The sequence below is a fragment of the Aulonocara stuartgranti genome (assembly GCF_965226115.1).
Source record: "Aulonocara stuartgranti genome assembly, chromosome: 12".
In the NCBI taxonomy this organism is placed as follows: Eukaryota; Metazoa; Chordata; class Actinopteri; order Cichliformes; family Cichlidae; genus Aulonocara; species Aulonocara stuartgranti.
The window spans coordinates 19,826,382-19,838,573 of record NC_138948.1 but is presented as its reverse complement, the minus strand read 5'-3'; the positions used below and the strand labels follow the sequence as shown (position 1 = coordinate 19,838,573).

At 41.3% G+C, this 12,192-nt stretch overlaps 1 protein-coding gene across 2 annotated transcripts in view; it reads left to right on the top strand.

Annotated features, from left to right (window-relative positions):
- The window catches only part of LOC309719444 (coronin-1C-A), a 49,367-nt gene that overhangs the window by 21,238 nt on the left and 15,937 nt on the right, over window positions 1–12,192 (top strand). For both annotated transcript variants that reach the window (XM_082555574.1, XM_082555575.1), the window contains one exon: window positions 6,849–7,045. In XM_082555574.1, the coding sequence (XP_082411700.1) occupies window positions 6,849–7,045 (197 nt within the window). The remainder of the gene's footprint in view (window positions 1–6,848; window positions 7,046–12,192) is intronic.

Below are 12,192 nucleotides of genomic sequence, written 5' to 3'. Positions count from 1 at the left end.
TTGACAGGGTGAAACTCTGAACAACCAAAAACAACTGCAGCAGACTTGCTTTTAACTCCTAGCGATTCGACTTCGGGAACATTAGTTTCTCTGGCACATGGCATTATATGAACAGGAACGAAATGGCAACACAGGAAATCATGTGATCAAGGTCAACAGCAAGGGTCACTGGGAGCTCATTGCTGATTGGCCAAGTTAAATGACAACAGATAATCTTATTGGTCCACATCTTCCTTTAAACATAAAAGAAAAAAGAAATGACTAAATTCTTTACATTATACATGAAAAAAAAACTACTTTCCACTGCTCTTTTTTTCTAGCTGGGCTACATATGCTTACGAATGAAAGCACAGATTGGGGTCGGAGAGAGGTGGGGGGAGAAAAAGAACTAGGCACGTTATCTCATTGTTTCAAAAATTGCTGGAATGTAGCTGGACTCTGATTACAATAGTGGTCCGTGGCCTTGGTTACAGGAAGGGGATTTAGGTGGCGTCTCATGCGGTCTTGGTGACAAAAGGCAAAAGGCAGCCAGTGTGTGAAGAGCAATGAGGCGACATTGGCGGGTGTGTGTGTGTGGTGTGAGGGAATTTGAGTGTGAGAAAGAAATGTCTGTCCTATACTGACTGTTACTAAAGGTACAATATGATATTCTTTAACCACAAATACAATCCCATGCACCTTCCTCTCTATATTACCACCATATTAGTGTGTCATTAGTGTGAACCTGCATGGATGGCTAGCAGTGACCTGGGCTGAGTTTAACAAGGTGGCACTATTTGGTAATTTAAGAACTTTACATGAAATTAGTATATTTTCATTTTTGATGTATATTGCTGTCCTTGGTTTGGTGTTAAACTTCATTTAAAATGATCTTAGAACTAATAAAAGTAGTTAAAGTTTAACTTCTTTATATCTGTTGACTAGAGCAGGGCGATATGACCAAAAATATTTATCATGATATACATTTGAAAATTTGCGATAACGATATAACTGACGATATAATTGACACTAGACAAAATACTTTACAACTCACCAACTTTATTAGTGCAAAAAACCCCATCAAGGTATTACCGTGAATGGTATGATATGGCCCAGCCCTACTGTTGACATGCTGATGGAAAAGAAAGTAGGTTGATGTAATTCATATGCAGCTAATAAGAGTATATAGTATACAGCAGTTTTCCATAATGACGGTTGGTGACCGTTTAGGCTCTGTCTGTAATTCCGCTCTAATTCCGCTGCCCCTCCCTCTCCAACATCAGCTCATCCTGATTTGTGGCTGGGATTTTCATGTTATGTCACATCTTACTCACCAAGCAGCGAGCACACTCTAAAACACAAAGCAGCAAGTGCAGTTTTGCACCCTGAAAACGGTGATTAAAAACATATAGAGCCTGGAAGTGGATTTTTAACTGATATATATTGTTTACTCTTGATTTGAGTTGCTTTGATTTGATTCACAAGAGGTTATATTTGGGTTTCAGCACCATAACAGAGACTCTTTACTGCAGCTCTGTCTTTACAACGGTGCAGTTATGTTTGGTAATATCATTGTACGTTAGTTGTGTCAATGGGAAACCGGTTGGAATACAAATGGGTGTTGACAGATTGAGGTGGCCTATGTTTTAACTGAAATGTGTGAACATAACTGACTGTGGCAGCATGAGATGTCTCCTGTCACTGAGGTGCTGCCACAGTGGATGACTGTTTTATAACACAAATTAAAGGGGGCCATTTATATTTCCTTGGCCAGTGGTCACCCACTCTCGTCATTGATGAGTGACAGAATATATGTAGAAGATAAATCTGTTTCCGCACAGCAAAATAGCCCAGCACGGCAGTGTGGAGTGACCCTCAGTCTGAGGGCCCAATCTAGCACAGACCCAAATGAAAACCTTGGTTTTAGAAACTCTGCTGTTCCTAAAGGTAGTATTGTCTGTTGTTTGATACTGGTTACACATGACTGGAATACTGTTCAATTGCTTAACAGTGTCAGATGTGAGTGCAGTTGAGGAATACAAACAAGGATGTTAAAATCTGTGTCACACTGGTGCTACTCCTGTTGGTAATTTCCTCGGGGTGTGGGCCCTCCTCCTGTCTCTGCACATCAGGCTCAGTGCTGCTGGCTCAGGAGGCAATAAGGTACATGGGTCTGCTTTCATCTTATTTGCCCAAAATATTTTTATTTATTTATTTTTTCTTGACTTGGGGCTGAATCAGTGAACTGTAACTCTCAGGAGGCTATCATTGAATACACACAGCATTTCTCCTGGGAGTGTCTCCGTATCACTAACGTATGACTGAAGCTGTCAGTCCAGTGCCAAGCCTTTACTGCCTGAACACACAGGCCCCGCTGATTTTACATGCCAGAGCCACTTAACACTAAATATCTGCAGTTTGAAGCTGTAATCAATTTAACTATTTAGAAGCTGTTATTTGAGAGTTCTTCTCTGTTTTTGTGTTAACTTTTGCAGTTTGAGCAAATAAGATGATCAGTCTTTGAGTTTGAACACATTCAGCACCATGTGCGCTACCAAATGAGGGAAAACTGGTGTGGTCATGGTTGCTTTATATGTGTATTTAGAACCAAGCAGATGACGGCGTTCTAAACGGACCTGACATAACAGATTTTCTGCTTTAATAAATGGCATGGCTGGATAACTTTTTCTTTTCAGTTCAGCTGTGACACTACTGCTGCTTTTCTGTCCTTCCTCTTGTCAACACCTGAGCTTGGCCCTGGTGACATTTCCCTTCAGTGAGATCCGAGACACTGGAATACGTACCTCTTTACACATTACACAAAACAACTGAGTAGAAATGCCAACCCCCTCCCCCCAAAACAACTGAAGAGGAATAATAGCAGTGAAAACATAACAAATAACTGGTGATTAACAGACTTGATGTATAAATCGTGTACATGAAGTATGCGACTTATTTGTCACACACATTGTCTTGTAACAAACTAGCACAAATGGCTGCCACACTTCTAATTATGGACTTACACTTTTGCTCCTATTTTCCTGTTGTTTAATGGCTCCCAGCTGAAGAGTTGTTTCCACTGACTGTTAATTAATTGATCACTAGAGAAAGTCTGGAGTTTGGAGCATTTCAATTTGAGTCAGAATGTAGTAAAAAACTACTGAGAGTCTTGCTTTTTATATACAAGTGCAATACTTCTGGAATAAATGTAATTCTAGTCTGCAGTGAGTATAGGAGGCTCAAAGTTCTTTTGAAACTGTGCCGTCTTCCTGATTAAATGTTGTTGGGACACGTCACTACCACACAACGTGGCCTATTCACCATGACCCAGTGTTGTATTATCAACTGCCACCCCACCCAGTCTGCTCGGACCTGCAGCGTGTACACTGTCCATCCCTCGTGATTAAGGTTGCATATCCAATCTAGAAAACAGTGGATCAGTCTGGTTTCATTAAGCATTTGTAGTGTAAACACTTCTTTCTCAAAATAGTTACATCACTTTTGAGTAGCTGGGCATTACATCAGTAATGTAATACTGGGCTTTTCTGCTGCTTGATTTGCTGATGACAGTGTGGCAAGGACTCTGGCTTCTGGTATTTCAAAACTTAGCTGCACCTGATTATCCTGATTGGTAGGCTTGCGTTTTCAAACAAAAGAAACTCCACTTAAATCGTCCACCAGTTTACATTTAAGGTGAAGAATCAGCCCTAAGCTAATGCTTCACTTTGTATCAGCAATGCTTAAGTAATTCCTGAACTTTAGTGGTTTACCTTGACAGTGTTAGCATAGGTAAAACTCCAAAGACACCGCTGCATCTCATGTTTTGGAGTTTACGATTGGTGTGGTTGTGTTGCAACATCTCCCTCTGCACAGTCTGGGACTCTTTGGGCCCCTGTACTGATCTGTCATTGAAATGGCTGTTAAAACCATCACAATCTTGCACGTCTTGACAGCTGCGAATACCAAAATGGCCTTTAGACTACATTGCAGGGACTGTTGGCGTGTGTCGTGAGGATTGTACTTACAAGAACAGACTAGCTGCAGTGTAACACGGGCCATGGCATGTGTAATTCTGTAGTGATCACAGGGAAATAACTGTTGGCCAAATAGCAAGTGAAACTAATCTCACATCTGAGGTGGTGCAAATAAAGCAGATTTGATGGATAAATTGCTGTTTATGTGGATGAGGCTTTAGTTTTGGCTGTGTCACTAAATGGAGCTCAGTCATGCTGTGTACCCATCAGTGGAGGTTTTCTTCGTTGCGTAGATTTGTGCAGAAGCAGGCTGCCCACCAGTATGTTGTATGGAGGGCAATTTATTTAAAATGAAATGACATTACAAGATTTTTTTTTTCAGGCTCACAGTGGATATTAAGTTTTTGTTATGCATGTAAGCATAATTGTACAGTACAAGCAACATGTCACTCACCACACCAAAACGATGCTTTTGACACCCCCCCCCCCCCCCAAAAAACAAACAAAAAAAAAAACACCTCTATGCAGGGAACCCAAGTATGAATTCATTTTTGTGATCATGTACATGCTCAATCATCACCGCCACCACAAAAAAGCAAAAAAAAAAAAGTGAGTTTAAGCCCTCTCTAAACACCTGCTGTGCACTCTTTGTTCATTCCAATATTCATACCATATCCTGACCTCAAGCAGTCACGCCATCACGTCTGATTTGTCTAATTCATATGGTGCACATAGTTTATTTCCACTCATGTGTTTTTGATCTCTCTGCACAGAATAAAGTACAGTCAGTTTGACTTTAGAATATTTCCTTTAACTCCACAAAGAGAACATTTGATGACCTCCCCTGTACCCTTGACGATAAGTTTTGACATCTCAGTATATATCAATACAGATGGGGTTTGACGACCATATGAATGATTTCCGGGTTTTTCCAGGGTAGTCGGATAGGCACAAACCACCCTCACGAACTTCTGATGAACACCCAGTCATTTTGATCTTTAAGCAGGCTGAAATATGACAGAAACCGCTTGGTTGAGAGTTCAAGGGCACATGTAGGCTTTCATGTGATATGTGTTTTCATGTGTCAAGGGTTTCCTTGTATTTGTTAGAAGAGATGCATAAAAAAGGACAACGTTAAAATAATAATCAAATTATTCACCTGTAATTAAAAGAGCTACGGGCAAATAAAAGCGTGCAAATCTGCCTCATATTTTGGTGTCGTCAGCACATTTTCCTCCAGGGAAGCATCTGATTTCAGTTTCTACTGACATGCAGCTATGTGACAAACAAAGCTGTACAGGTATGCAAACAAGGCTTGCCTATCACAAGTTTTTCCTGTAAAGTGTTGACCCAGATTGCGATCGCCTTCCTGGAAAAACACCCCCCCACCCCACCCCCCACCCCATTTTTTTATTTTTATTTTTTCCTTCTCCATTTTTGACACACATGAAAAGTAATTATAGCTCATTATATAAGGTTTTGTGAAGTTGCAGAATAATTACCTTTGGTTATCTTTGAAGGACTTCAATGTAGTTGATCAGCTCTTTCCAGAACTAATCAAGTTTGAGTTTCCTACACCAATGCACTCCTGAACCAGATAAATGTAGGGAGGACTCCTCCCTGTTTTGAGCAAGATTACAATTTGAGATTAAAAATGTAATTCCATTTTTGAACAAATTAGCCTCTTTAGGTTTATAATAACTTATTCATTCTACTAGTTAATGACATTCTATACTTGTTTTACGATAGATAAGGGCTGTTCGGACACTCCCACTGCTCAACAGGACGAACTTCCTGCTTGTGTTGTGATCCTTGTCCTGTCGGAAACATGCCACACAAGTGTTTCTCGCTCATAGTCACTCTTTCCTCCTTGCTCGTTCACTCTCCTGCTCTCTCCCCGTCTCTCTTTCTCTCTCTGCACACAGTGGAAAACCTCCTTCAAAACATGTCTCACATCCTGTGCCATGCTTTAGTCGTGGTGATTCAGGCTTTGAAACTGTTCCCATGTCGAATATTAAAAAAATAGAATAAAGGAGTCCGAAACCCACCCAAGAGTGTTTGCCTATCTATAGGTTTTGGTAAGATTGGACCTCATTCAGTTGTTTGTCTGAAGTTGGATGGCTTTCCATTATCTTTGGAAGTGGTTTGTTATTGTAGGCAGAGCTGTGGAACTTGAAGCTTTTGAATGAGCATGTTTTCCAGAGTGCCTTTGTCTGCCAACAGATTGTTGTCTTGGTAAAGATTTTAGCTGAACCAGCCACAGTCTGTTTTTGTTTGGATTGGGTATGTCCTATTTTTCCCTCTTAGAAGTGGCTCTTTCTAAAAGTGTGCCACAGATACATGCTGTTAGTATGTCAGATGTTTAATGTTTGGCACAATGGAAGATTTAGGAGGCGTGACAGGGGTTACAGCTACCCACTGGAAATAGTTTGAAGTCTTTAAAATCTCATGAAACACATTCTGTTTCACAGTACCTTTTTGGAAGTGCTTACCTGACATTAGCGAAACCATGAAATCACACCATTGTATTTCACTGTAGCGTCCTCACATTATTTAAAAAAAGGTGATAAATCTGTCAATCTGAAACATGCATGTGACAAACTCCTCTTTCTGAGGACCAAATAGATACAAGGAGACTGTGCATAGCGACAACTTCAGACTTTTATCAAATCTCTAATGTTCTCAGTCTGTAATCACAAATGTGCTGAACGTTTTCGTTGGGTGTCTCACCCTCTCGAGGCTTTCACTAGTTCACATACTCTACATTTGTGTTGGTGCATATTGCAGTTGCGGCTTGTGCAAACCTCTGCTGAAATGAATAGGTTCAACATCACAACGGCAACAGTGTGTCTTTAAATAAATGTGCTCTCTGCCTTTTTTTTTTGTTTTCTGCAGATATGAGACGAGTTGTACGGCAGAGCAAATTCCGTCACGTCTTCGGCCAGGCGGTGAAGAATGACCAGTGCTACGATGATATCCGGGTCTCGAGGGTCACGTGGGACAGTGCCTTTTGTGCAGTGAACCCCAAGTTTGTCGCCCTAATTATTGAGGCCAGCGGTGGCGGAGCATTCCTCGTCCTCCCTCTGCACAAGGTGAGTTTATTATGTGTTGTGCGCCCTTTGGACTGGGCTGAGGTGTGCAAATGGAGTGAACTGAATGTGTAAGCATGGTTGCATCCACTTTTAAAAAATCGTATTCTTTATCATACTACATGATTTCAGTGCTCCCTGATTATATTTTGAGTAATATGAATATAAAGTTGAACTATAAACCTTTGGATTAATGTTTAACAGTGGGTTGTTTCACACAAGCCACGCAAGCACAATGCAAGCTACACGGTCTCCTGATCCTTGCCTCCATGTTGATGAGTTTTTGGATGTAAACAAATTAGCAGGGTACATGCCTCCCGTTTGTTTTTACCTTGTGTCATAATTAGGTCAGTTAAGGCGCAATAGAGGTCCAATGTCCTGGCATGTCCCACAAACCTCTTGGCTGCTGTTATGTTTGATAGTGGTGAATTGCTGCTTGCTTGTGTTTGTTTGTCAGCGTCAGGCAGTGGCCAAGTAGCAGGCCCTGACATAGAGTGACATAAGCACTGCAATGCTGTTGACAGATCTACCCTGGACCTGTAATTAGTGTACACCACTACACTGCCATGTCATATGAGCTAGCCCTGGCACTGGAGACTGGATCCTTAGGCCTGTCATCACACAGCTTAACACCTCTCAGCACCTCATTCAATACAAAGCTTGTACTGGAGGTGGGCTGCGAGCTCGAACCGGTTCACACTCCTCCTGGGTCCTCCTCTTTCTGTGTCTGTGTACTACTGAGCTTCCCTTTGCATGCCATGCTGCAGTACAGTAATGGTGTGTCTCCTGAACAAAGTCTACTTTCACTGCTGAATTAAAAAAAAAGTTTTCAGTGAGGTCTTTCTGTACAGCGAAAACCTCTAGGCAGTTTCCTCAATTGAGACTTTCAGATCTTCCCACGTATTTTCTTGTAACCCTGACAAACTAGTCCTTCAAATGTGAGTCTTTTCTTCATAGAGCAGCCCATGCTTTGAGGGCCTGGCGCTGAAAGGGGAATTCTGTTAGTTAAGATTTGTATGTATGCATGTTAAAGATACTTTGACATGTATTTGTGCCACCAAACCTGTTTTACAGATAACCATAATGGGAAAAGACAGTTATTAGAACCTACAACTAACATAAAGATTTAAGCTTCAATTATTTTATTTTTTTTCCTTTTAACTTCTATTTCAAGTCTTTATGACCTTACTATTCTCAAATGATTTTTTTTCTTTTTTCTGACAAAGCAGGTCCATCTGGAAATCTCAGTATAGCCTCAGCTGGCAATGCAGGTCTCAAAAGTGGGACAAGTCTGTTCTTGCAAATTGTATGACTAGACTGCAGAGCAGTGGATTGGTATTAAAGATTTGATCTCTGCACTTAACGCCATTGCTAAAAGACTACATGGGAAAAGCTATTTCTCAGTTATGAATGGATTACAAGTTTAAGTTTTGTGTAAATGAGCCTGTTTTTCTGTGTTCTCATTTATGCAGCTCTGCTTTGTGGATAAAACTCTTGAGTTACAGTTTTTTGGGTCTCATTCCACTTTTTTGCAAGGGTGCACATCCCCTCAGTGTCTTCAACCTCCCTCCCCTTTGGATTTCTAATTTGAGGGTGCATCTGTGCGGCTAACCCATCTGCCTGTGCTGTGTGGCTCCTAGTCTCTACGGGAAGCCAGCTGCTCTGGGCCTTTGTCCCAATGCTTACTCCCAGTACAGCCCTTTGTCATTACTCCACTTATGGGGGGGGGGGGTTCCGCAGCAGGGGTGCATCGGGAGGGTGCAGCAGAAGTGTGATGATGCAATCCCCCCCCCCCCCCCGGTAATTAAGCTATAAGTAACTATGCACTGTCTTTGTTACTGTCATGCAAGCCCAGACGGGGGGAGCAATATTTCTTTTGTCCTCAAATTGCTTTTTTGGGTAAATAAAAAGCATCACCTAAAATTCAGATCTGTGACCTGACCTCGTGGGGGTGGCTCTTTTTTGTGACTCACTAGGTTGTGGGTTAGTGCGGCAGGCCGCCCTGACTCAGCACAGCCACGAGTATTGTTGCCTCTTCCTGAGAGAAAAATGAGATTTATAGAGAGGGGATCAGATGTCTAGCTTTGCACATGTCATTCCCTTCCCTCATGCTTTCAATCTGTCCCTTTCTCATTCTTAGCTGGATGCCTGCTAATTTATTCCCTGATTTCCATATGAAGGAAGTTGTAGAAGTGAATACAGCAGCTAGCTCGTAATTGGGAGAAAAAATCCTGGTGGCTCCTCTCTGGTCAACACGAACGAAGAGCGAAGGATGAGTGAATTGTTACTGTGGATTTTAATTTATAGTCCTTTAAATCGAAATCTGATTTGTTCATCCTATGATGGGAGTGTTATTAAAAAAAATCCTGCTCAATAAACACTTTTACCCAGCAACACCTTTATGTTCTAAGCACTTTACAGAAATCAAATTTGGAGTGTGGGTTTTAAATCAATGGTACCATTCATTCACTCTGCTGAGCCTGTGCCTGTTAGTAATCCTTGGGCATTTCTACAGTGACACGTTATTTCTCCTCTGTCTAATATTCACTAGGTTTTACTGCCTTTGTAGCTGCTTCCTGTGTCTTTATGCAAAAATGCACTGGGTGTGCATGATATCCAGGGTCTTTCCCCACACTTTGGTCATTTTGCTTCTGCCTTTGCCGCTTCTGCCTCTCAGTCCTGCTGACTGCAGATTTTACCATATATGGTCATTCACTGCTCCCTGCCTGACAGGCTTCCAAGACCATTTCCTCCCTGCCCTGCCATTGGCTGCTTCGTGCAGTGTAAGTACACATGTGAATTCTGGGATAGGCCGAAATATGAAAAGCGGCCAAGATGAGAGAATTGGGTTGGAGTCAGATGTTGTTTCTGTCAATGAGTCACTCACTGTATCCAAGTGCCGTATTTAAATATTTTAATGTGATAATCAGTATTACTCCTGGCTTTTTTCTTGAAGTAGCAAATCTTTAAAGAAAATTTTTAGAAATAAATCTTTTTTTAGCTATTTATTTAGTTTGCAGCCATTTCTCATCTATCTACATCTGAATGCATTACCAACTTAACATATATATGCTCCAAGTATGTTTTAGCAGCTTTCAGCCAAAAGTGCAGAACTCTGTCACAGCATGTCCTCTGCTCATAATAGACGTGAGGAGAGTCCATCCCTCAGGGGGTGTAAAATATCTGTTTAGACGTACTAGAAGATAATGGAAGCTTTGATTTTTCATTTGAGTAATCTCTGTCACCAAAGATGCTGCAAAGATGTTGGCTGCAAAATATCTAATAATAAACTCTACACTATCTACAGGTATGCTTGCTTAATCTGTTCAGTGAAATACGGCTCTGGTTTACAGCCAGCTTTGCATTGTTCCTGGCCTATCATTCGGAGGTTGTAAATCTTGGGATAATGTAGCCGCCGTTGCTACTTACTCCTCAGCTGTTTATCTCTACCTTAGCTCCTCGCCTCAGCTTTATAGGCTGAGACTTGCAAAAGTGGAAATTTCCATGAAGCTCTTAGCACTGGACGGCATGCATGCAAGACCCTGTTAGTGGTGTGCATGTGTGAATCACATGTTGAGTTGCAAGGAGAGGAAGTGTGGTGTGCAGGCCTTGTGTGAATGAGAAGAATGTCCTCTTTTGCCTTCAGGGAATCTCGTTCATGCATTTTTCTTCTTTTTTTTTTTGTGTATGTTTCAGTGTTGTGCTTTGTATCCATCGGGTGTGATTCACCCTTATTTTCTGCAGCCTTACTTGTTGCTATGCAACCAGTTGTTTTCTAGGCCTCAGACATTCCTCTCAAAGGATTCAAATGTCTGTAGTGTAGTTATGGACATGTTAGGTATTCAGCAGTGAGCGCAGTCGCTTGCTGCTCGTGTAGGCGTGGTTTATACTGGTGCAGTTTCTTGTTCCTCAAATGCTGACTTTTTTTTTTTTTTTTTTTTTTTTTTTGCTGAGGTGTGGACAAGTTGCCTTATCACTGTACACTCCTCTGCTGAGGTGTTAAGGTCTTATACCTGCCTGAATACACAGGGCCTAAAGGTTGGGTTATTTACTGATCAAAGGTGCTGGGGTTTACTGGCAATGTACAATTTGAATAATCTGTTGACCTACACCCAAACCCAAACTGAACCAGAGGCTTTATGTTGTTGCTGAGATATGGTATTGGGTAGTATTTAAAACTGCCACGTGAAATGAGTTGGGTTCCTGCAGTATGACAGCAGGAAAGGGCCAGAGCACTGCTAGTTAGCAGATATAATTTTTTTTTTTTTTAAAAGCATGCCTTGTCTACTGTAAAAACGGCAATAAAGTGCAGAGTTCTCTAACACCTCAAATGCACAATTTCTAATTCACTGCTGTCTCTCATGAGGCAAATGGTGTAAAATAAATGATCTGCTTAACCAGTATAAAAGTTGTCATTCATATATGCAGTACTGAGCCAGAAGGCTAGCCACAAACTATAGAAAGCAGGCAGTTTCAGGGACTCTAAGCAGAGTGGAATGAGGAAATCGGCTGTAAAAAATAATTTTTAGAAGTAGAGGGTGTAGGTGGAGAAAATGTCCAGTCTATTGATTTTTTTTTTCTTTCTTCTTCTTCTTCAAGCTTTCAAAGTTCACACTTGATTTAGCATTTGAATCAGTTGCAATAACCAATAAGCAGGCCATGGGATGATAAAGTGGTTAATGCTCTTGCTTCATGGCAGAAGTGCTCCCGGTAAAAACCTGCTGACCATCTGGGGGGTTTCTTTGTTGAGTCGGTATGTTCTCCGTGTGACTGAGGTTACTTCTGCTTCCTCCCACCATCCAAAGAGTTGAATAGTATGTTTTTGATTCTATGTTGGCTGTAGGTGTTAATGTGAGCATGAATGTGTGTTAGCCCTGTGATTAGACTGGTGTCCTGTCCACAGTGTGCCTTGCCTCTTGCAAAGTGACCCCCAGAGTATTCTGACCCTGAATTGTATACACAGTAGAAAGGATTGGTGGATGGATAGTTGTATTGAGTCTTAAGGAATCTCTATTCACTCTTGCAACCAATAACAGAAGATTTGCAAGTAGCTGCAGTTTAATGTGGAAAGTTGAAAATGGCTTTTAAAGGTGGATGTATGTAGATAGATGTAGTGGAGGAATGAAAGTAGTAACGTATTAAAAATGTTC